This window comes from Neocloeon triangulifer, unplaced genomic scaffold, assembly GCF_031216515.1.
Source record: "Neocloeon triangulifer isolate White Clay Creek 2 clone unplaced genomic scaffold, ASM3121651v1 ptg000001l, whole genome shotgun sequence".
Classification (NCBI taxonomy): Eukaryota; Metazoa; Arthropoda; class Insecta; order Ephemeroptera; family Baetidae; genus Neocloeon; species Neocloeon triangulifer.
Window position 1 is genome coordinate 7,682,323 of NW_026775544.1, and position 23,051 is coordinate 7,705,373.

General features: G+C 36.2%; 5 protein-coding genes across 6 annotated transcripts; 4 read left to right on the forward strand and 1 right to left on the reverse strand.

Moving 5' to 3' along the window:
* The first annotated feature begins 1,239 nt into the window (after positions 1-1,239).
* Positions 1,240-4,106, forward strand: LOC132200943 (trypsin-1-like). Its single transcript, XM_059626745.1, has 7 exons — positions 1,240-1,528; positions 2,180-2,231; positions 2,457-2,619; positions 2,865-3,073; positions 3,425-3,630; positions 3,684-3,741; positions 3,799-4,106. Exons 1-7 carry the CDS (start codon positions 1,445-1,447, stop codon positions 3,921-3,923), a joined length of 897 nt encoding a protein of 298 aa, XP_059482728.1. The 5' UTR covers positions 1,240-1,444; the 3' UTR covers positions 3,924-4,106.
* Positions 4,107-4,923: 817 nt separating this feature from the next.
* On the forward strand, positions 4,924-11,834 carry LOC132193700 (protein RUFY3). Of its 2 annotated transcripts, none has more exons than XM_059614543.1 (13): positions 4,924-5,165; positions 7,512-7,690; positions 7,746-7,852; positions 7,973-8,180; positions 8,239-8,399; positions 8,464-8,638; positions 8,696-8,818; positions 8,879-9,019; positions 9,398-9,433; positions 9,802-9,899; positions 10,459-10,669; positions 10,722-10,949; positions 11,004-11,833. In XM_059614543.1, exons 1-13 carry the CDS (start codon positions 5,033-5,035, stop codon positions 11,145-11,147), a joined length of 1,944 nt encoding a protein of 647 aa, XP_059470526.1. In that variant the 5' UTR covers positions 4,924-5,032; the 3' UTR covers positions 11,148-11,833. The 2 variants fall into 2 exon arrangements, with proteins under 2 accessions (XP_059470526.1, XP_059470517.1); XM_059614534.1 differs by lacking the exon at positions 4,924-5,165 and adding an exon at positions 6,381-6,629 and having other exon boundaries at positions 11,004-11,834.
* Positions 11,835-12,092: 258 nt separating this feature from the next.
* On the forward strand, positions 12,093-15,529 carry LOC132193710 (uncharacterized). The gene is made up of 6 exons (XM_059614556.1): positions 12,093-12,338; positions 12,578-12,789; positions 12,995-13,243; positions 13,849-14,032; positions 14,516-14,688; positions 15,124-15,529. The coding sequence occupies exons 1-6, from the start codon at positions 12,173-12,175 to the stop codon at positions 15,325-15,327; spliced, it is 1,188 nt and encodes a 395-aa protein (XP_059470539.1). The 5' UTR covers positions 12,093-12,172; the 3' UTR covers positions 15,328-15,529.
* A 742-nt stretch (positions 15,530-16,271) lies between these two features.
* LOC132198131 (frizzled-4-like) lies at positions 16,272-22,111 on the forward strand. Its single transcript, XM_059621943.1, has 6 exons — positions 16,272-16,681; positions 17,362-17,684; positions 18,015-18,383; positions 19,190-19,356; positions 19,776-20,233; positions 20,560-22,111. Exons 1-6 carry the CDS (start codon positions 16,385-16,387, stop codon positions 20,914-20,916), a joined length of 1,971 nt encoding a protein of 656 aa, XP_059477926.1. The 5' UTR covers positions 16,272-16,384; the 3' UTR covers positions 20,917-22,111.
* LOC132198143 (large ribosomal subunit protein eL28) lies at positions 21,785-23,045 on the reverse strand. Its single transcript, XM_059621969.1, has 5 exons — positions 22,987-23,045; positions 22,584-22,685; positions 22,260-22,388; positions 21,964-22,077; positions 21,785-21,909 (listed from the first exon to the last, which is right to left on the reverse strand). Exons 2-5 carry the CDS (start codon positions 22,677-22,679, stop codon positions 21,826-21,828), a joined length of 423 nt encoding a protein of 140 aa, XP_059477952.1. The 5' UTR covers positions 22,680-22,685; positions 22,987-23,045; the 3' UTR covers positions 21,785-21,825.
* Positions 23,046-23,051: the final 6 nt, after the last annotated feature.

Here is a 23,051-nt window from a genome sequence, read left to right on the forward strand (position 1 = left end):
TCCAGTAAAAATGATAAATTAATTTTTTTTCATGGTTTAAAAAACCATTTTTATAACCAGAATGATTTTTTTTACATTAAAAAGAACGTCAATAGTCATAAGGAAAAAAATATTGGAATTACACAGCAATAAAAAAATTTAGAATTAGTATCAAATATTTGAAATTTTTGTTGGGTGGCTTTTGACATGACCCATTAATGGCAAGTAAAGGCGAGGATTGTATTATTGTGGCAATATTTTTGCCTCATTGGTTTCATTTTATTAAAATAATTTTGGGTATTGTTAATTCAGTTGTATTTTATATATTTTTTTTCTGAATTGTTGTTTAAAAAAAACTCCTTTAATGGATTTTGCGAAAGTTGAAGAGTAGCTTTAATTGGTGATAAATAATATTAGATCAAAATTATAATCAAATGCTTAAATATAAAATATTTTTGTGTATTCTCTTTTATACCAGTTTTTCCTTAATTTTGACAGAGATAATTGATTCAATTTCATTTGTAGGCCATCTCTTGAATCATGTCACTTGTACTTGAGATTATCAATCCAAGGTAAATTTTCAAAACTTGAAACAATAAATAATCAGCAAACTTTTCGCTACCATCCCAAGGCTCATTATATTTGCAAACATTTGACATGTGTGCTTTGGGCTGCTCCAAAAACGACAAATTCAATGGTTTGAGGATATATTATATTATATTTCACCAAACGAACTTGAAATACTATTTAATTTGACATCAGCAGAGATTAGAAAATTAACGTGCTGTCAACCTTGCCGCTCCCCCAAAACAAGCAGTGACTAATTATTGCAAGCACGCGCGCTTCGCAGAGGCACTTTTAAAACAATAATTTTTGTCGAGCGCCGAACCACACAGATATGTGTTTCACAAAGCGAATCAATTCCTCAATTGAACAACAATGCAGGCGTTTCATGTCAAACCGTCATTTAGTGTGTTCAAAGTCAACCGGTCGAAGGGCAAATTTAACAAACACCTGCCCCAGCAGAGGATCGAGGGTCCCCTCTTCGCCAAAAGCCGCCGCGTCTCCTTGTCCGGGGGCGAGCGAAAAAAATACGCCCAATCAAGCTGCTCGCGCTTATCTCTTTTCCTCCTCAAAGTGCAGTTGACGGGATGCATGGTGGTGCATTTTGCGTTGTTTCGTATTTTTTCGTCCCTGACCAGAGTCGTGACCCATATTGGTGCTGGAGTGCGGAACATTTGTAATTGCTCGTTTGTGCAGCGCACGCGGCTGGCTGGTAGCTGAACGACAATTTATTCATCCTCAGTGTCAAGGTGCATTTGTCCCACCTGTATATAAATGGTCTGCCGCTCTGGAGGTACACATCAGTTCCATTGCATCTTGCAACTTGAAACAACAACAACGCAGCCAGTGTTCCATATTTCTCTCGTTTCTGACTTTTCGTGCGCTCTCCAAAAAAGCAATAATGAAGGATCTGCGGAGGTGCAGTTTCTTGCTGCTGCTTTCTCTCACCCTGGTGCAAAGTGCACCTCAGCCGAAGCAGGTCGACGTGAGTAAATTTTGTTTTCCGATTTCCTTTCTGGCGCTAATTGATTGCCGGCAGTAACTTTCGCTCTCGTTCTCGCCGCGTTGTCGTAATTTCGTTACATGCTGATGAGGGCTTTGATTTTGTTATTATGAAATAATTTTTTTTCGTTCTTCTTAATTTTTGGGAATTAATTTTTTCGCACTTTTTTAATGATTGCGGATTTAGAATTTGATTTGTTAAACATTTCTCGTGCATAGTTTCAATAAATTAATTTTTAAATTATAACCTTTCCTTTTTCGGGAAAAAATCAATAAAACAAACATAAAAACTTGCCAAAAATTCAAATATTTTGGTATGTAAAAATCTTTAGGAAGCTCGATTTTTATTATTTTTCAACTCTTATTTATTATTTTCATTTAAATTGTTTGAAAAATTTATGAATTTTATTCTCCAGTAAAATATTCTTTTATTAACTGGATTCTGCTGGATTCTTTTTCTTCCTTGTCAACTCTGAAAGTAAAATCATAAAATGTGGATTGTAGAAAGTTTTCTTTGACACATCTGATAAAGTCAAATTTCCTCAAGCGTTTGTAATATTTTGTTTATTTGAAGAAAGATTTACTTTTACAATTGTGACTGATGATTATTGCGTGTCACGATTTGTTCGTACAGGTCTATTATGATGACTTTGATGCAACTACTGCGGCTCCTGATTGTGATTGCGGTGGGTTTCTAAACATACAGTGATTTATACGAGTTACCTGCTTTTCATTATACTGGATGTCTTTTTCCCACTTTGCTCCAGTTTAATTATAATCAACGGCTTTGAATTCACTCTAGCGTTGGTTTTTTATTACAAAAAAAAAAAAAAAAACTCGCAGAAAATTATTATTCTAATTTTCCGTGCATTTTAATACTTTTTTATTAATATGGAAATTACAAAATTTAGTCTGCGGTGTGCCCAACCCAAAAACACGAGTGGTAGGAGGAAACGTCACCCACCCTAATGAATTCCCCTGGGTGGTTGCACTTGAGAGGAGGAACAAATTCTACTGCGGCGCTACCCTTATTTCCAGCAAGCACGTTCTCACCGCCGCTCACTGCATCGACGGGTGAATAATTTTTATTAAATATAGAAATGAAATCTTTAGAAATTTTAGTAAAAGTAATTTTGTACATTTTAATCTAGTCATGTTAATGTGTAATGAATGCTTTTCTTATATCATATTTATTGAATGAATTTATTTTAAAATATTTGATTATATTTTTCTGCTAGAAATACTTAAAAGGAGGTATATATTATATTAAATTCATTACATTCAATTAATTATATTAATTTATTATATTTTCTCTCCAGTTTCAACCACCGCGAAATCAAGGTGTACATGGGAGTGCACAACAGGCTGAACATGAACAAGGAGACGACGCTGATTCGCAAAATCGACAAGGCAGTGGTGCACCCCAAGTTTGACATTTTCTCGTTTGACAATGACATTGCCTTGCTGCACCTGGACGAGGAGGTCGAGTTCACTCGAATTATCAAACCCGCATGTCTGCCCACGCAAGGTGAGGCTCTTGCACTCATTGTTTGCGCCACATCATATTTGACTTTGAAAACAATTCAGCGCGCTTCGACATTGAATTCAATACAGCGCTTTAATTTTCATTGAATCACATGCCATTAGCCACAATAATTGTTTTGTTAATTATCATTTTAAATAGGCGGAATTTACTTTACTGTTCCAAATGTGCTAGGTAAATTCATTATTGACGACGAATATAAATTTTTCCTAAAATTGTATTTTAACATAACAGATCATATTTGAAAATATGGGTTAGTAAATGAAAATTTAAAATTTCCTCAGAAAGTAAAAACAAAACTTATTTGGGTGTAAAATTTTTGTTTCATAAAAATAGCGAGATCGGATTATTCTGGCGAGTCTGGAATAGTGTCTGGCTGGGGACGACTTGGAGAAAAAAGATCTACGGCCATTGAGCTCATGAAGGTTGATGTTCCTTTGATGACCATGGACGATTGCAGAAACTCTGGCTATGGAGCCTCCCGTATCACTGACAACATGATCTGCGCCGGGTACCCAGAAGGAAAGAAGGATGCTTGCCAGGTAAAGAGAGAAAAAACTTTAGAATTTTTTCGCTAAAACCTTTTCGTTTCCAGGGTGACAGCGGCGGCCCTATGCACATCAGCGTTGGCGGCGGAATCACCGAACTCATTGGTGGAAAAATAATATAATTTTTTCAAATAAGATTTAATGCATAAATTATCTCTGCAGGCATTGTGTCGTGGGGACGCGGATGTGCCAGACCTCACTTCCCTGGTGTCTACACCAACGTGGCCACATACCTTGGCTGGATCAATGACCAAATCAAGGGCGAGTGCGTCTGCAAGAGGCCTTAAACACCACCATGGAGTTCAAGACTGGCGCCGACAAAATTTTACCACAGCGAAACCAAAGATGTACATAATGATTAACTTATTAATTGCCTATTTTAATTTATTTGCCATTCGTGCCTACAAATTTATACAAAAAATATTTATTGTGTTCAAGTGAATTTAAATGAATAAATTATAACTGATAATAATTTAAATTCCCTATCTATAATTCTTCAACCATAATTTCCTGAAAAAAAACTTCCAGTTTTTGTGTAAACATATCTTCTGAATTTTGTAATTATGAATATTTATTCCTCCATGCAATGGCTTAATTATTAGTCACAATAAGCACAATTTTTAAAAGTGAATATCTTATAATATAGAAGCACAAGTTTTGCGTTTAGAGTAAAATTTTTGTTATAATATCAATAAAAAAAAATCAATATTAAAAATGCAAAATGATGCAAAAATTGAAGAATTTTGTGTTTTTTAATTTCAATAATAAATGTATAATATGATTATAATATTTTGCTGGATCTTGGGGGTGTAGGGGGTGCGGGGCAATTTTATTTCTGACGAAAATCTCACAGAAAACCAGAATTGTACCAATTTTCAGTTTTTCTTTTAATATACTGATACTAAGTAAAATTTAGCAGCCGTACTGTTTTAACTGGGTGTATAGGCTTGAGATTAAAAGGACACAATTTTTATACATAATTAAAACTGTATACAGAGGCGCGGGTGTATAAAATTTTCAAAATAATTTTTTTTATTGAAATTAATAATATCCCTTTATTCACTTAATTTCCGCTTCCTTAATGTCGCAAGTGTTGCTACCTATTAATGCAGGCGTGTTTTTCCCCTCTTTTGTCTCTTTTAAATTATGAGAAATTTTTACCCCCTTTTGTAGTATGTAGTTTTTATTTATTAGCCACAGAATCTTCCCTATTTCTGCCGCTTTTTTGTGACGGTCAGCGAACCCTTTGATATATTTGATGTCAGTGGCGCCAGGGGGCAGCAGCGACGTTATAAACAAAGTTTGTACGTAATTGTGAATGGGTTGTTGATTTCTAAAATTCGGAAGGACCATATTTTGAAAAGTGTCGTTCTATGATCACCGCCGGACTCGAGGCATGTCGGATGGTGTGAACGAGTCGAGCGGCAGTTCCATGTCCCTCTCGACGTCCAGCTCGTCCCTTTTGTCGCCGACGGTGGCTCGCGAAGAGTGGTGGCTCTCGTTCAATGGACGCAGGGGAGTAACCTCACGTGAGTCGACAATCATCTCTCGAATATTTGTTCAATTTTTGCAGCTGTCCATTCATCGCGAATTAAATTTTTAAACACCAAAACTTGAATTTGAAAGAGTAAGCCGCCATCTGCCTGCGTTCGAAGCGAAATCCAATCACTCGCACATCGATTGCAGACAGAATGAAAATCTGCAAAATTTGTATGTCTGTTTTGCATGGACTGTACTTATGCATTTGCATGTCTTTTGCTCCAGTTATTTTTGCTGTTTTTTTTTAATGCAATGAACCTCATCTTCAACTAGCCTTATATTGGATTTTAAGGGTCAAGCTAATTTTTTTTTCTTTCAAAATTTAGCAATTATTTTGTCTCTGGTCCAGGTTTGCCACTGAAAAATACCAAGTAAAAATGATATGTAATTTGTAAAAATAACTATGATATTATGCAGCATAAATTTAATTTTCTAAGTACTAGATTTTTTCTCTAGAGAAATAAATTAAGTGTGTGTGATTTTAAAACTATTCTAAAATTCAACATGTATATAAATTAAATTTTAATAAGATTTTTGTTTAATTGAACATTTTTAATTAAATCATGCAGTTTATTACATTTTAAGTTAAAATTTAAAATGTAATATTAAAGTGATAAATTATATATATTATTCTGATGCTGATTTTGGAAGTAAACGCGGCAAACAAAGCAATCAATCTCTGCAAAATTTGTTGGGTTCATTTATTAAAAATATGATAATTATAGAATGTAAGATTTTAAATCCGAAAAATTCATTGAATAATATACCTATTTACAATCAAATAAGAATTAAATCATAATTATGCAAATATATCAGGAAAATAATTCCATTCAATTATTTATTGGATCTGTGTTTTTACTAGAATTTTCTATGAATCAAGTATGATTGTGTTCAATCAACATTAAAGGTTATGAAAATCTGATTTCCTCGGGTTCGGCTAATCAAGACCTACCTAGATGAAGATTCAGATTCAGACTCTTAATCCAATGAAAACTTTTATTTAAGAATTAACGAGGCATTTTAAAATATAAAATCGGTGGTGTAAAAATTTTCAATAAAAAAGTTATTATTTAATTTAATATATTATTAATTATTGTAAAAAATAAGCACAAGAAGTTGAATAAAATCCGAGTTTTAGGGCACGAGGCCGAATGTTGTATTTTGTTGGTCGCTCGTTCGAGGCGCTCGGGTTCGGAAAATCAATACTGGAAAGCAGAGACTGCGAACACACGAGAATCCATCGCACTTAGAGTTGGACTCGGAAACTCTGACGAAAGTAACGATGGTCGGCTCGGAAATCGCGGGCGCCCAAGACACCATCTACCTCTGCAACTTCCGCGTCTCGGTCGACGGCGAGTGGCTTTGCCTGAAGGAGTTGCAGGACGTTGAGTTTTCCAGCGCCGCTGGACATTTTTCCCCGACCAGCCCCACGATCGATCACCCCGCGCTCCTTGGTAACTTAAAATCCGGGTCGCGTTTGTCTACAGAAAATTTGCCAGCGGTTTATTATTTGCAAACCGGAAATTACATAATTAGCGTTTTAGTATTAAAATGTTGGTGTAATTCCAGCCGGAAGGAAGCCTTTAAAAGACGAGTCTAGACGGAACGTTTCTTGTAGGATTCATACATAATCTGTTTATGTGTGAAAATGAAAAGTGTCTACGTGCCTTTGTCGATTTTACAATAATATATTCTTTGGATTTAAAAATAATTTATTATAAAAAAAACAAAAATAATAATCCTGAACACCTCACTACAGAAAAGCAAAATCTAACTAGGAATGAGTGATTATGTTGATATATAATAAAATTGATACATTTAAAAGGCGGGAACCTTTAATTTTTGGTGTTAGGAAAATTAACGAAAAATCGGACTGTGTTGGCACCTTATTTGGACTAAATTTATATAGTTTTTTGATAGTAAGTTCAAAATTTGTATCTCCACAATTGGGGTAAAATTTAATTTTAGGATGAAATATAGTTATTTCAATTTCCGTTTTTAATATCAAAAAAGCTATTGAAAATTAATTATTTCAAGTTTTTTGTATTAATTTTAAATTAAAACCACACACACTTTGTATTTTGTAATAATGAAAATATAATATGCTTCAAAGGCTGCGCATCCCAAAATTATGTTGGTACACGGCTGCCGTCAGAGCCATGGGGCCTTATGGCTCGGGCGGAAGACATCTTTTTTTTTGGCCAACATAATAGAGCTGATGCGCGGCCTTTGATATGCTTAATTTGCAAAAATTTTAAATTTAGGTAACAAAAAATATCAGGAAAAATCTTTCTTGGCCCTTTCTCAAGTGGCTGACCTGACGGTTTATGTTCCAGCTCGCGACCCGGCAGCCGTCGAGCGCAGCAATCTGGTCAACATCTCAAAACTAGTGGTAAAAGAGTTGATTGAAACCTCATTGAAGCATGGTCGAATGCTCGATTCCGATCACATGCCCTTGCAGCATTTCTTTATTGTGCTTGAACATGTCATCAGGCACGGCCTGAAACCGAAAAAGGTGATTTTTGCATAAATCTTGGCGCCCTTAAATAATTAATGATTATGACAAAAAGGGTTTGCTGGGACCAAAGAAGGAACTGTGGGATGTTTTGCAAATGGTTGAGAGGTACACGGCTGAAGCTGCTGACATCACAGCCAGTGTTAGAGACCTCCCTGTTAGGTAATTCTTACTTTTTGACCTTTGATTACCAGACGGAAATTTACTTGGCACAATAGCTATTGAATTATTGTTTTTTGTAACGTAAATATTTTCCGGAGATTTTAAAATGTTTCTTTACAGAACACACATGGGTCGGGCCAGGGCTTGGCTTCGACTAGCTCTGATGCAGAAAAAGTTGGCCGATTATGTCAAGGTGCTGATCGACCACCGCGAAGGAATGATGCTAGATTTTTACGAACCGGAGGCTCTCATGATGAGCGAAGAGTCGGTCATTATAATGGGTCTTCTTGTCGGTTTAAATGTGATCGACTGCAATTTGTGTCTCAAGGCATGGAGATTTCTTTTAAAAGTATTAAATTTGTTTTAACCAAACTTTTAACACTTAGGGCGAAGACTTAGACAGTCAGCAGGGGGTTATCGATTTCTCTCTTTATTTGCGAAGCACAAGCCAAAGTGGTGAACCTCAGACCGAGGAGGGCGATTTGGACAACATAAGCACAGTTCTCGACCAGAAGAATTACATAGAGGAGCTCAACAGGCATCTCAAGTAAATTTTCTTTCGTTTAAAAAAAAAAAATGCTCTTGTTTCATTATTTATTATTCTTGTCCAGCGCAACAGTTACCAATTTGCAAGCTAAAGTGGAATCCTTAACGACGACCAATGCTTTGATGAAAGAAGATCTCATGATTGCGCGAAATAATCTGAAAGGCCTTCAGGACGAAAATGAAGCGCTCAGGAGGGAACTCAGTGTTGAAAATCCTCACGGACACAAATCAAAAGACGAGGCAAGTGATGAAGTGTGTTTTTGTAATAGGAAGAAAATTTTAATAAGGAATTTACAGGTTTGCAGTGCAGCTGAAAAATCTGTCAAAAGAATAACATTGCAAGAAATGGAAGATTTGAAAAGGCAGCTGGATCTGGAGCGGAGCAAACGGATTGAAATTGAAAAAGAATTTGAGTTGCAGGTTTGTTTTTTGAAAATTTTGTTTGGTCTTGCGTAAAACTGAGTTAAATTTTATTCATAGATGAGTATTAAAGCGGAAATGGAAGTGGCTATGAAATTGCTGGAAAAGGACATCCACGAGAAACAAGATACGGTGATCTCACTTAGAAGGCAGCTCGACGATATTAAATTCATCAATCTTGAAATGTACAAGAAGTTAGAGGTAGGCTTATTTCTTTTACTTCTCTCAACAGGTCACATCGGTGCCAACATTCAGCCAGTCACACTATATATTATGCACTTTGAACTCTCTCACACTTAATCACTTCTTTAAATCTTTTTATTGGCCCTCAATTTCACTCCTTGAAACAGGCGCATGCCACTTCATACTCCTGTCTCTTTCTCTGCTTTGTGCACTTCTTCTTGACAACTGCTATACATTCAATCATTATTAGAGTGTGTATCCCCAGATAGTATAAATATCTGTTGTGTTGGAGTTGTGGCTTTTTGTGAAATAAATATAAAAACGAATAAAATCCACCCCTTTCTGTGCTTATGCTTTTGGTGCAATGCTCTAAGTGTTCTTTCTCTTAAATTGTAGGAGTGCGAGCAGGAACTGAAACAAAAAGGGGAGATGGTAAACAGACTGCACGCCAAGACATCGCAAATCGGACAAATTCTGACTAATCTCGAGCGTTGTAATCAGCAGGGCGGTAGCACTAAAGACACGCAGAAAATCGCTCAGCTTAGAGCGCAGCTGAACATTCCCCCATTCAAACCAAAAGACCTTCCGACTCCTCAAAGTCCGGACGGTCCGCCCACTGATTTGCAAAATTCCAAACAAAGCTCTGCTACTCGCCCTCCTGAAAAACTCAACTCGAAAAGCTAATTATCCATTTAACTTGCTTTGAATTGTGTAAACGGGAGACTTCACCACCTACACTTTTCCTCTAATGCATACCCATTGCTAAACTTCCAGTAATTCTGCGTGGTATAATGTTTCAGGAATGTGATAACTCAATTAAACATAAAACTGAACTTATTAGCAAGCTGGAAAGCAAGAGCGAAGCCATGGCAGATACAATTCAAAAGTTAGAAGAGAAGTAGGTATCTGACGAGTGAAATTACTCGAGTCACCCTTTCACATAAAAGTCTCAATGTTAAATTACTCTGAAACACCTTTCATGTTGTGTGGAGCCTTAGGATATCGCAAAAGAATCAATTCTTATAAAGATCAACGTTGCGCAAAAATAATAATAATACATCAATAGTTATCTAGTCATTCATAAAAGTCAGCATTATACATGTGAAATATTCATCGCAAACGTTTGGCAGTTTAACTGAGAGATCGTCTTCACCTGCACTAAATATAAATCATTCCTGAATGAATTAATCATGTTGTCTACGAAAGGAAGGTTTCATTACTGTGTACATCATAAAGTTGAGATTCTGGAAAGTATGTTACTGCAGTTATAAATAAATGAACATAATAAATAATTCTATTTCAAGCTATTAGCTATATGAAAATTGTAAATGCGTTGTTTCAATTCAAATATGGCTCACAAGTTAAATATTTTTGTTTCAAATTCACCGTTTTACTTATTATTTAAAATTTTTATTATTTCAAACAAACTCGCTCTTACTTTTATTTTGCTTTATTAGAAGAACGGCAGATATAGAGGAACGAAAGCTTGCAGTGGAGGAACTCAAACGTAAGGGTCAAATTGACGAGGCAAAGTATGTCGCTGCAAGCAACGACTTGGAAGAGGAGTTGAAAATCGAAAGAGAATGGAGAAAGAGCCTGGAAAAAGCTATCGAGCGAGAGAAGGACAAACTCGCAGAAATGAATGCCGAGCTCGATCAACTCAGAGAGGTGCCTTTTTTGTGTTTATTGAAATTATTATTATTATGTTTTAAAAATACAGGAGCTTCAGACAGCTAATCTAGAAATCAAGAACCTGCATATGCTGAGGAGAGAGCAGGAATTGACTCTAGAGGAAATGGGCTCTCAGCTAAGCCAGTCAAAGCTACAAATCATAGATCTGAAGGAAGACAGGGAGAAGAGTCTGAAATTAAACGCTAAATGGGCCAAAGACAGCACAGCTATCGAGTGTCATGCATGCCACACTGCTTTCAATCTTACCAAACGGAAGGTAAAGGAAACTTTTGATTTGGATCAAAAAAGTTAGTTTTTTTTCTTTCCACAGCATCACTGTCGCAATTGTGGTGAAATATTTTGCAACGACTGTTCAGACAATCAGATGCCTCTGCCCAGTTCTGCAAAACCTGTGCGTGTTTGTGACGAGTGCAATCTTAAATTACTATCAAGTGCTTCGGTTGTTCGACAATGATAATTGTTCTGTACAAAACTAAGCTCCAGCTAAATGAAATTATTGATCAAAAAAGCTCATAAATCCATGTGTTCACAGCGTTTCCTCTTATTCTTGCATTAATTATAATTGGTATAATTGACTGTGTTTCAGTTGTTATTGTTGCAAAATATTATATTTTTATTACTAGATCATCTGGTTGTTGTTTACCAAATCTTTTGTCAGTAGGAGGACCAATTTGAGAGCATAATTTAATTGATAGAAAAATGTACGTGTTGGCATTGCAAATTATATCATGTTATCATAATTCTATATAAAGTTGGCATAATATTGTAATTTCTTGTTGCTAAAAAGCTATTTGGTTGCAAAAGGTATCTAAATTGCTAAAATTTTAATTGAGATTGGTTGATTTGGTTGTGAATGGCCTAAGATTTAATATGGTTATATTATATTAACGAAATATCTTTTATCGAGATCTGAATCTAACAGAAATGTTTAGCTGCTCTATTGCTGCACCATATTATCTCATCGTCAATAATACTTGCTGTATTTTTCCAATACTTTGCTACAATATTTTTTACCAGATTTGAAATGTAGCTTCCAAATCTCCAATTTTATGTTGAAAAAGGGAAAACTGATTTTTGTGATATGGCAAAATTTTTAGGGAAAAAAATAAATCGGATTAACTGTCTGTATTTTAAAAGAATCATTTGATTAATTCTGGACACCGATCATTAATGAAAATTATCAACTTTTCAATCTGCTTTAAAAACTTTTTTAACAGCACCTTTGCAGTGCTTTGCAGTAAAATATAGAAGGAAATATTTCAAGTTCATATGTACCCATGGATTATATCGACTCAAAACACCTGCAGACCCAATCGATAATTGATAAAAAAAACAATCATGGTTGTGTGATTGAATTCACGATCTCGCTGCTGTTTATCAGCGGCCAACGTCCACGACAATAAATCTGCAAAATGATCATTCTTTTCTGCATTGATTGTCTGTTCAACATCTCTGTGGCTGTGAATAGGGCAGACAGGCATGTCTTTGTCCGCCGAAACAAGGGGGCCCTTTCAGGACCCCATGGCTGTTACGTGGACTGAGAAATATAGTGACTCGATCGACAAGTACTGGAGTAAATTACCAAAATTTCTCAGTTCAGCAATTGCTACGTTTGCAATATTTATGATGGGCATTACAGTTAATGGTGAGTCACCTTTGATGAGAGCTATTGATTTGTTTCAAGGGCCAATTACTAGATTGCAGAATTTTCTTTCTAGATAATCACACAACTTAATTTTCCTCCAAATGCATAACTTTTCATAGAAAAATAAAATAATTTATTTAACCTTTTTATTTATAATTAATATTTTTGAAAAAATTTTGTTTCATTTACTATTTTGAGCATTTTTATTGATCAATCCTTATTTTCAATAATTTTGATAGGAGAGTGGGTTTTAATGCTCGTCCATTTCATCCGGTCGCTCAGCCTTGAGGATGGCGCGCTCCTTGGGAACACAAGTGCAGGCCTAGACTCGAACTTCACCGAAATCAAAATGCCAAAAATTGGACTCAAAACGGATGGTTTTTTGACCATCTGGTTAAGTTCAGCCGCTGTTTCCTACATTATGTATTTTGGCATTGGTGGTTTCCTTCATGTATGTCTCAATTGAGTATATTATGTAATAATAACTTTTATTAAGAGCAATTAAATGTATGCAAAAATTGAAGTTGACAACTTCATTACTTTTTGTACAATTTTTTAGCAATTATACAACGGCATATAAAACAAAACTTGCTATTTATGCGATTTTCCTTTTGAAATAATCATTATAATTGATTTTTTTATTCATTTCTCTGCAGTGGTACTTCTATGTCAAGCAGCGTGATAAGGCGCAAGAATGGAAGTGCCAGCCAAACACTTGGCTTCCCCCTGATCTCGAGAGACACGAAATTTACATCGGATCGTTTTGCTTGGTTATTGGATCAACAATTTCAGCCATACTCGCCACACACGTGCTGAACGGCGGCTGGTCAATGGTCTATTACAATTTCAGTGATTACCCGTGGTACTGGACCATTTTGCAGTGGCCTGCTATTTTCATATATCAGGTTCATTTTTTTTGTATCAATTTTAAAAATTCATTTTAAACTATCACGATACGAAGTCTGAAAATAAGGAAAAAAGAAACTCTGCTTTTGTGGTGTCAATGTAACCAAAACACAGAGGCTTTTGACTGGAGAAAGCAATCTTTTGCGCCCTTTCTGGCGCTCTTATTGAATAAATAAATTTTTCTAAGCAACGACCAGGAGCCCATATCTATTTTTATCCCCTTTGAAGATATATTCTGCTGCACCACGTGTGTGTGTGTTTTTTTTTTTGGGCTTGTGCATACATTTCGGCCTCTTCTCTCCTCATTTTCCTGCGGGCCTCCCTGGGCCGAACCCATAAATTATAGCATAATTTATTTATAGTTGATCGCGCAGCACTTCTAATTGTTTACTCTTGCCCCTGCTCAAACCGCTTTGAAAATGTTTCCTAACATATGTGTAATATTATTGAAGCAATAAATCTCGCACCAAGCCGAGATTAATTGCCCCAACACCCCGACACCTCTTGTCTAGGCTAACAGAAACAAGAGCTAAAATCTGAATCCACAGAGCCCTTTACTCTCGCCAGCTTCCTGTCGGACTAATAAAAAATAATTTCGTTCCAGGATTACATGACCTATTGGCACCATAGGATGTATCACACACCATTTTTGTATAAAAATTTCCACAAGCTGCACCACAAGTATAAGCAACCGACTGCCTTTTCGGTCACAGCCATTCACCCCGTTGAATTTGTGCACATGCAGCTCATGCTCAGCTCCCCAATGTTCCTATTTCCCATTCACTGGGGTAAGTGAAATTAAAAATTGCACACTTATTTTTACTTATTATTTCTTTGAAGGCGCAAATCAGTTTTACACGCAAAAATTTAATTTTCGGTTCTCTCTTACAATAAGAAAACAAGTTTACCATTTTATTTATTTATTTAATTTATCTTTGGTATTTTATTTTATAATAGAAGAAATTAAAATAAGTAATTTAACTTAAAAAGTTCTAAAAAAAAATTAGCAAAAACAAGAGTAGCTTATTTATAATTCTTTCTGCTTTGTTTCACCTTCTATTTTTTTCCATTAAAAAAACCATATCAATTCGTTAAAACTTGATAATAAAGGACACATTTTTCTTAATATTTTATCGGATGAAATGCAACATTCCTACTTTTGAAGCGAAGAGTTGTATTTTCTTTGGCAAGGTGCGCGCAGAACTAATTTTGTTCGGTGACTGACGAGCGTGTAAATTGGTTTGCAGTAACCAACTAATTGCTTTTTCCAGTTCCCTATTCAGTGATCGGTCTGTACACGTACTACCATGGAATAATTGACCACTCGGGCATCAACTTTAAGGCCTATTGGTGGCAGCCGTGGCAGCCGGATGCGATTTTCCACGACAACCACCATCAGTACTTCCACGTGAATTTCTCGTTCAATTGCTCAATTTGGGATAAGGTAAATTTGCAAACCTTTTAAAAAGAATTAAAATTGTGTTTTATTTAAACACAAAAGTTTTAAATAAAGCAAAAATTTCTTTGTGCCGAAACTGTAATTTTTTTATATAAATTCTTTTCTTAGTTTCATTTAATGAAGTCATTATATATTATTCAGATTCATATAAATTTATCTTATCTGTGGACGCAAAGAGTGTGAGAAATAATATGTTCAGGCGTCTGCTGATCTTCTCTTGCTTTCCCAAAGCGATCAAGTGCCACTGACTTGTGGTAACTAACCTGGCTGCCTTTTTATGTGCGGGACCACACACACGCTCTTTACGAATATACTTTTTAAATATATATTTTTTTATTCTTGTTCATCGAATGACTTTACAAGTACGCTCTGGTCACGTTCATATGTGTGTATTTCAACTTGTGTGTCTCTCATTGTCAGATCCATGGGACGTACAGACGCAAGGACAGGATTTACCACGAGGAAATATACTACGGTCGGGGGAAGGATATTCGAGAGGCGTCAGCGCAAGAGGTGGCTGAGGATTTGCACCAGAGAACAACTGAAAATCCGCTGGCTTTCAGGGGAAATAAGAGAGAATTTGACCTGAGCCAAGAAGAGGTCATGAAAATCAAGAAATCCTAATCACTTTCTTGTATTATTTTATAAAATCAAAATCGTAATTGAAATTTTCTGAACAAAAGCTACTCTGATTTTAATGATTGAAGTCATTAAAAATTTTTGTGAATTATAAAAATAAATCATAATTTCATGATTAAATTGTACTTTCCCCCCACTTTTTCCTTATAAATAAAAGGCTTATAAAATAAAAATAAAAAATAATATTAATTCATTGAAGTTTAAAATATTTAAAATCAAATTTCAATAAATTTTGCAAAATATTATTCTGTTAAGGCCATTTATATTTTTTTTTTATGATTAATAAAGTCTTTACTTTATAAGAACAATAAATAACAGCCCAATAGGCGGTTTTTTTTATTCTTTAATTGAAATCAGGAAACAAAAAAATTATTTATCACCCATCTATAGCTACACACCTTATTATTAGATTAAGTGAAAACTAAATTAAAAGTACAAAGATCATATTAATTCACTTCATTGTTCATATTTTTTAATTTTAATTTATAATATTATTAAAAAAACAACAACAACAGTAACAATTTTTTATTAAGTTTTATATTTCGGAAAATATAAAATAATGACGAAAATATTTAAAAAAAAAAATCAAGACCAAAAAAGCCAGATTTTTGCAAAGAAAAAATAAAATTTCAGGCTAATTTTACATGGAAAAAAAGAGAATCTTGTTGTTGCGAATTTTTGCAAGCCTCGGAGGAGTCGCGGGCGTGAGGAGATGGAGGCACGATGTGTGCGGCTGGTCCACGTCTACATGCATTATTCTCCTCTTTCCTTACGAATATATTTGTTTATCACACAGCATCCATCCAAGGTCACCCCTCCTATGTGAGTGTGTGTGTGTGCATTAAACCAAAAGCTGTAGTTCGAGATTTTTTCTCGCTTTTTTTATCTGGTAAGCGGGCGGGCGGGCGAGGAGCGCGCAGAAGGGAGAACCAATGGGTTGCCATAGCAGGCGCGATTAGAGAGTCAGTGCTGACTGTGGCGTCGCAAGCTGCGTCGACGGCTTGCTGAAAATTAATTTTCGCATGCGGCGCCGCGCCTGAGCATGCGGCCCTCGGCGGGCCTCGCGCTCCTCCTGTTGCTGGCCGCCGTCGGGCGGCCGACGGCCACCTTCACGTCCAACTTGTTGGAGCCGGTGCAGCGCTCGTGCGAGCCCATCAGGGTCGAGTTGTGCGCCGGCATCGGCTACAACATCACCGGCTACCCTAACCTGGTCGGCCACGAGCTGCAGGCCGACGCCGAAATCACCCTGCGCACCTTCGGACCCTTGATTCAGTACGGCTGCTCCACCAGACTGCTCTTCTTCCTCTGCTCCGTTTACGTTCCCATGTGCACGGAGAAGGTAATTTTCTTAAAATTTTATTTTAAATAATCAAGAATTTTTTATTGTCATTTCTTTACTTATTTGGGAAAGTCCTGAAATATTTGGCGAACCTTTTGGCTTGCAAGTCATTATTACTTTTTTATCTTTAACATTAAATATTTATAAAATTAATCTATAAAATAACTTTTATAAATAAATATACGACAATTAAAAAAACATGTTTTTACTTTTTATTCGAGTATCATTTCAAAACATTCCAACATTTCTTTACTTAGAAAACATTTGGATATTAAACACGTGCGTCATTTCATTTCACCTGAAATTAAATATTTAGTTACCTGAGGAATCCTGTTTTACATGTTTTGCGCCTCCTCTCTTCTCTCTTGATCTCCTCTCTCTTCTTGTACTCTTCGGATGAAAACGGGAAAGCGCCGAAGAATAAATTTAGCATGTCACTTTTTCTCCGTAAGTTATTTGGCCTGACCTTAAAGCAAACAGGTCATACACATATATAAAATATTTTATAACCGACCGACGGGCTCTGCGCGCCGGGAACAAGTCGCGCCGAGACGAGAGAGTTGTTTGTTGATTGCAGATTAAAAAAGTACGCCGCTTTTTTATACCTGCGCGGTTAAAAGAATGTATTTAGAATATTTGTATGAAAATAAATATGAAAAAAAAAATAATCTCATTCAAAGGTCCTCCAACCGATTGGGCCGTGCCGAAAACTGTGCGAATCGGTGCGTTCGCGATGCTACCCCGTCCTCCAAAGTTTTGGGCTTCCGTGGCCGGCAGGGCTGCAGTGTAACAAATTTCCAAAGGAGAACAACCATGAGCAGATGTGCATGGACGGTCCGAATGACCCGGAGAGCGAATTGGACACCTTTGAAGATGCGACCACGCTGCCTCCGCCGACTCCTCGCACATCGACCCAGCTTCTAACCCCACCAGGGTGCGGACACCTCGCGCGGCGGGACGCTTACGTCTACATTAATAGAACTGTGCCTTATTGTGCGGCCAGGTATAAATAAAATTTCGATTTGATCTTATTTTAATATAGTGAAACAAAGTTTTGTTATTTACTTTTTAGCAATTATAATATATTATATAATTTATGAGTCTATTTCTTAAAAAAGCAACAACGTGCCTCTAAATTTCTGGTTTTATTTAATCAGCAATTAAAGTATCAAATTTTGTTTGCTAATTTTTTTATATATATATTTTTTGCACATAAGTGACATTTATTTTAATTATAATAAAAATTTACTAAATGTGAGTGAATTCAACAAAAATTTGCCTAATTTTTAGTTAATAAGGTATTTTTTTCATCATATATTTTGTATTTTTCCAGGTGCGAAGCTGAAGTTTTGTTTAGCAAGCATGACAAGCGCTTGGCCGAGGTGTGGCTAAGCATTTGGGCCGGACTGTGTTTCGTTTCGACGCTGGTCACTGTTCTGACGTTTTTGGTGGACAGCGCCCGCTTCCGATACCCAGAGCGACCGGCCCTTTTCTTAGCCCTGTGCTACAACTTGGCCAGCGTCGGTTGGGGTGTGCGGGCGGCCGCCGGGAGGACAGCCGTGGCTTGCGAATCGGTGCCGCACCCTTCGTCGGCAGGCTATTTGTCTGTGTCGGTGCTGCTGTCCCACGACGGTTTGAGCAACGCCAACTGTGCTGTGGTGTTCCTGCTCCTTTACTACTTCGGCATGGCAGCGTTAGTTTGGTAAGAAATCTCGTTTGTTGTTTTATTTCCTTTGATAAACACCGCCAACACACGTTTCGTAAAATGTTGATTGAGAACATGATATAATTTTTACCTTTGCATCCTCTGGTCTGGACTTTGGTCGGGCGCATTGAAGCAAAAGAGGAAATTTCATACAATATAATATCATTTTTTATGATAAGCATGTTTTATAGGAGTTGCTTGACACCTCTTTCATTGGTGTTGACACAAATGTGTCTTCTTCTTATCGTAAAAATGATTGATGAGAAAAGACAAGCGTCACTACAGAAATTTATATTCCATGTTTAATTTTGCTCCCAAGATTATTCCGTCTGAAACGTGCATTGATTATTGCAAAAATTGGATTTGTTGAAGTTGAAAAATGACGGATATAACTGAAATGTTAATAAGGTTAATAAGCGCGCAGAAACACAATTTTTAACTCCAAAGCAATAATTTTTCTGCGTGAATAAGTCTTTTTTATGTTTTTTTCGTATCAGACAACATTTAATAAAATGACAAGATTGATTAAGCTCAAATCAGGGTAAAATCTAAACCACAAAAATTCCCATCTTGGAGGGGGGGGGGAGAGCATATTTAATCAATCTTGTTTAAAATAATGCAAACAACAACAACAATCTATTTTGATTTTTTTTTTCATTATCGCGAACACTATATTTATTTTTGGTTACTAATTATATACATGAATTATTTTAAATTTATGCAAACTAGGAAATTATAACTTATTGAATTGAAATTTTTCATGCTCACAATAATGATTAACAAACAACCTAACTTTTGCGTAGGTGGGTGATCCTTTGCATAAGTTGGTTCTTGTGCGCGGCCCGTCGCATCTCTCATGAGGTGTTGGCTCGGTACTCGTCCAGTAGCCACTTGATTGCGTGGGGTGTTCCTGCTGCCCAGACGGTGGCCGTTTTGGCCTTCAAATTCGTTGACGCTGATGAGCTCACAGGTACAGTGTACATCTTAACTTTTTTTTCTTCTTATTATTTGTCGTTCTCATTGCATTCCTGTATAATGATGTAAAAATCTAGCCGCAGTACGCGCGTGTCATACTGTGTGCCTTAAAATGTTATTCACATTTTTTAAGAGAATTCAATACTATTGCAGCAAGCAAAGAGTTGCTACATACCGTAATTAAAATTATAACTGCAAATACTAAAATACTATGAAAGAAAAATTAATAATTTAAAAAAATTATTTCTTTTGTTTGAACAGTATGCTTATTAGTGATTCTTAATTGTTCCATTTTACTATAGTCCAAAACAATTTCTTTCTAAAAACATAAAATGAAATTGGATTATTAAATTTATTTAAAATTTATATATGTATTAAAATAAAAACTTATTGTTTTTTCTTTCTTTAAATCAGGCGCGTGCTATGTAGGCAGTCAGAATAGCAGAGCATTGCTGATTTTTGTTCTGCTGCCTCATTGCATCTTCTTGTGCCTGGCCCTCAGTTTCCTAATCCTAGGAATGGTGATGATGCCTAAATCAAAATCGCAAGTTGTGCGCCCATCGACGGTCTACGTCCCGAACGGGGGCCGCGGCCGCCTCCAGCCAGCAGCTAAGGGGCGCGAATTAGCGCAACAGGAGGCGCTTATGGTGCGTGTTGGAGTTTTGTGCTTTTTGTGCGCCGTGCCGCAATTGTGCGTTGTGGCCACTCTGGTCTACGAGTTCCTGTCCAGAGAAGCGTGGCTCAAAAATAGAGCTATGCCTAGTCTATGGGTCTTCATGGTGCGGCTCTTCATGTCGCTGGCTGCGGGAGTAGCCGCCATCATTTGGGTCTGGTCTGCTAGGACGCTGAAGTGCTGGCACCAATTCATGCAGGTAAATATAAAAATGAAAATATTAAAAAAAAATTGTTTGCTTCCTGAAATTTTATTTATTGATTTTTTAGCTATTTGTCTGCGTTTTGCAGTTGTTTAAACTTTTATGAAAGAGATTTTCTTGCTATAAAAAGTATTATGATAAATAATTTAATTTATAAACAGTCTCACTTGGTGTTATTTTGACCATACATGCATGTGTGCTAAAATTATGTTTAATCTAATTTTGTATTATTTTAGTTTATTTCTTCAAATTAATATTGCTATCATAGAGGAAATTTGTAAATAAAAATAAATTAATAAATGTGGGACATGTAAATGTTTCAGCACTTGACAAGAACTCCTCGAAAAGTGGAACAGCAGCATGCAATGCCTCTGAAGCAGCTGAACAAAAAGGCGAGCAGTAGTGATGTGTCAGGCCGCTACCTGATAGCCATGCAGCAACAAACGCTAATTGTGCACCAGCAACCTTTGCTGGCTGCTGGCAGTCAGTCGACTATGGTGGCCGCATCAAATGCACCATCTTCCCAGGCTCAGACCAGCAGTCAGTCTGGCAGCAAGTTCCACCACACGCACACCCACTTCCATCATCACCATCACCACCCTCGGAGGCACAAGAACAGAGAGGGACCACCTTCCCTCATTCATAGTCCAGCAATCATTGACAGTGAAACAATTTTGTGATTACATTAGAAAGTTATGGCTTTTTAAAATATGTGCGGGAGACATTTCTATATAAGTATGCGGTTGTGCTAATTAATTTTGATCTGCTGCTTATATTGTGTGAATATTGATAAGTAGCCAGCAACCATGAAACGTTTTTTAACATTGTCAGTTATAATGTTTGTTATATTTAATGTAAGAACATTTGTGAATCTTGGAGTGCCAAAAAGCAAGAAGAGATATAAAATTGTAGAAAAGTCAAAGGGTATTCTCAGTATTTTTAGTCAAATAATTTTAAAATTTTGTAGCAGTAATACATTGCTTTGTGCTTTTTAAATTAATTGCGAGTTGTTACGGAAAATAATGAGATGTACTTTTTTTTTATTGAGAAGCTAAAACCATGACAGAAGCCAATTTAAAAAAAAATGGGATAGTAAAAAATCAATTAATTTTCATCGTCTCACTGTTTCAACAATAATTTTACTTCTCCCTATTAAATCTTATTATTATTATGAAGTCATATAATTCTTTCTTTGTCTTTAAAATTGCACCTGGGTTATCTCAATTTTCAAATTAACTTTTTTTACTCAAAATTTAATCGCTAATTGTAAGTTGAGTGTAACCAATATCACCCTGTTCAACCAAATCGAAATCTTTGAATGCGATTTTATTTCAGTACTCAGTAGTCTTGTGCTGTGCTACCTCTAAAAAATGTGTATCGAGGCAGCAAGCAGTGTGTTCTGAAGCATCTTAAGGGTATAAGATTTCACAATTAACAAATAATATTTTACAGATTACTGTCCGAAATTGACAATTCTGTCTCAATTACTATTTAACCATCAAAGAAAATTGTACTTAATTTTATTTAGGAGAATGTTAAATTAAATAGTTTACTTCCCATTAAGCAAGGTCTTATTATTAACCACAAATTTATTCAGTTTTCTTGGGGCGAATTTTCTTCGCTGGCAAAGGTCTCTGGGACTTGAGCACAGCACTTGCCCTCCTCAACGCAGCCTAAGGAGAAAATTCTTTCTTTAACTTATTCAACAATAGAATCAAGGTTATTACCTTAGTCAGGTCTTTCCTGTATCCATTCTTCAAAATAAATTTGCGGAGCTTGTACAGAGACCGCCTAGGACCAGCCTTCATTGTGGTTTTGTTGGTCAGCTTAGCCAGCCTATGCTATAATGAGATGAATTTGTTAAAAATTCATTTCCGAACACATCATAAAATAGTTATTGAGGGCAGGAGTCAGATTATTGGGTAGGTGGTAATACAATTGTCTTCACATGAAGTCCGCCAGGTAAATTCATCACTCAATATTATTGTAAATCTATTTTGCAAATTAAAAAGGCGTTACAAACCTGATTTCTGGTCTTCTTCCACACAAGCTGGAATCCCTTGTTGTCCTTTGCAGGCTCAATGCCAATGGTTTTCTTGTGGATCAACCCATTGAAGCGGAACGAGGCAAGGTTGGAAAGATTGTTAGGTTCCTGATAAAAAAAAATAATAATAATAAAGTTATTATGTCCTGCGTTTTTAAATTCTCATTCAAATTTTTGAAAGCCACATATTTTCAGTTAAGATACACATCAATAAACCTTCAGAGATCTTGGTGATAATCAATAAATTCATCATAAAATAAGTATGATATTTAAATTCCAAAACAGCTTGCTTATGTTACTGACCGTGCTGAAGGGTTTTGTGATGTTCCTTCTCTTCATGATGAAAGCATTGTTATTCCTGATAATCGCCCAGGAGAGATGGGCTGGAATGCCGGACATGATGAACTGAAATTTATGTTTACTTTTAGTATAATTATAAGCAAGAGGGTATAATCGTCTTTGGGATAGATGAATTACAAAAAAAGGTCAGCGTCTCCTGTCAGCCACGTGTAAACACCATGCCGACCAAAGCATGTGTCAACAAAACGAATGTAAAACAAGTTTGCTTTGAATCCTCGCAATAAAAATCAAGCTACTATCAACTCTCGGTAACAAAGTGTAAAATTAATAACATTTTACTGCTACTTTAAGTGGAATATTCTTGTTGGAAAGAGAGAAATTGTATAAATGGAGAGAATTCACTCACCGAAAGTGTTCAAGATGGGCAAACAACGGCGGAAGCGGAAGTTTGGTGGGATGGGCATGCGCGCG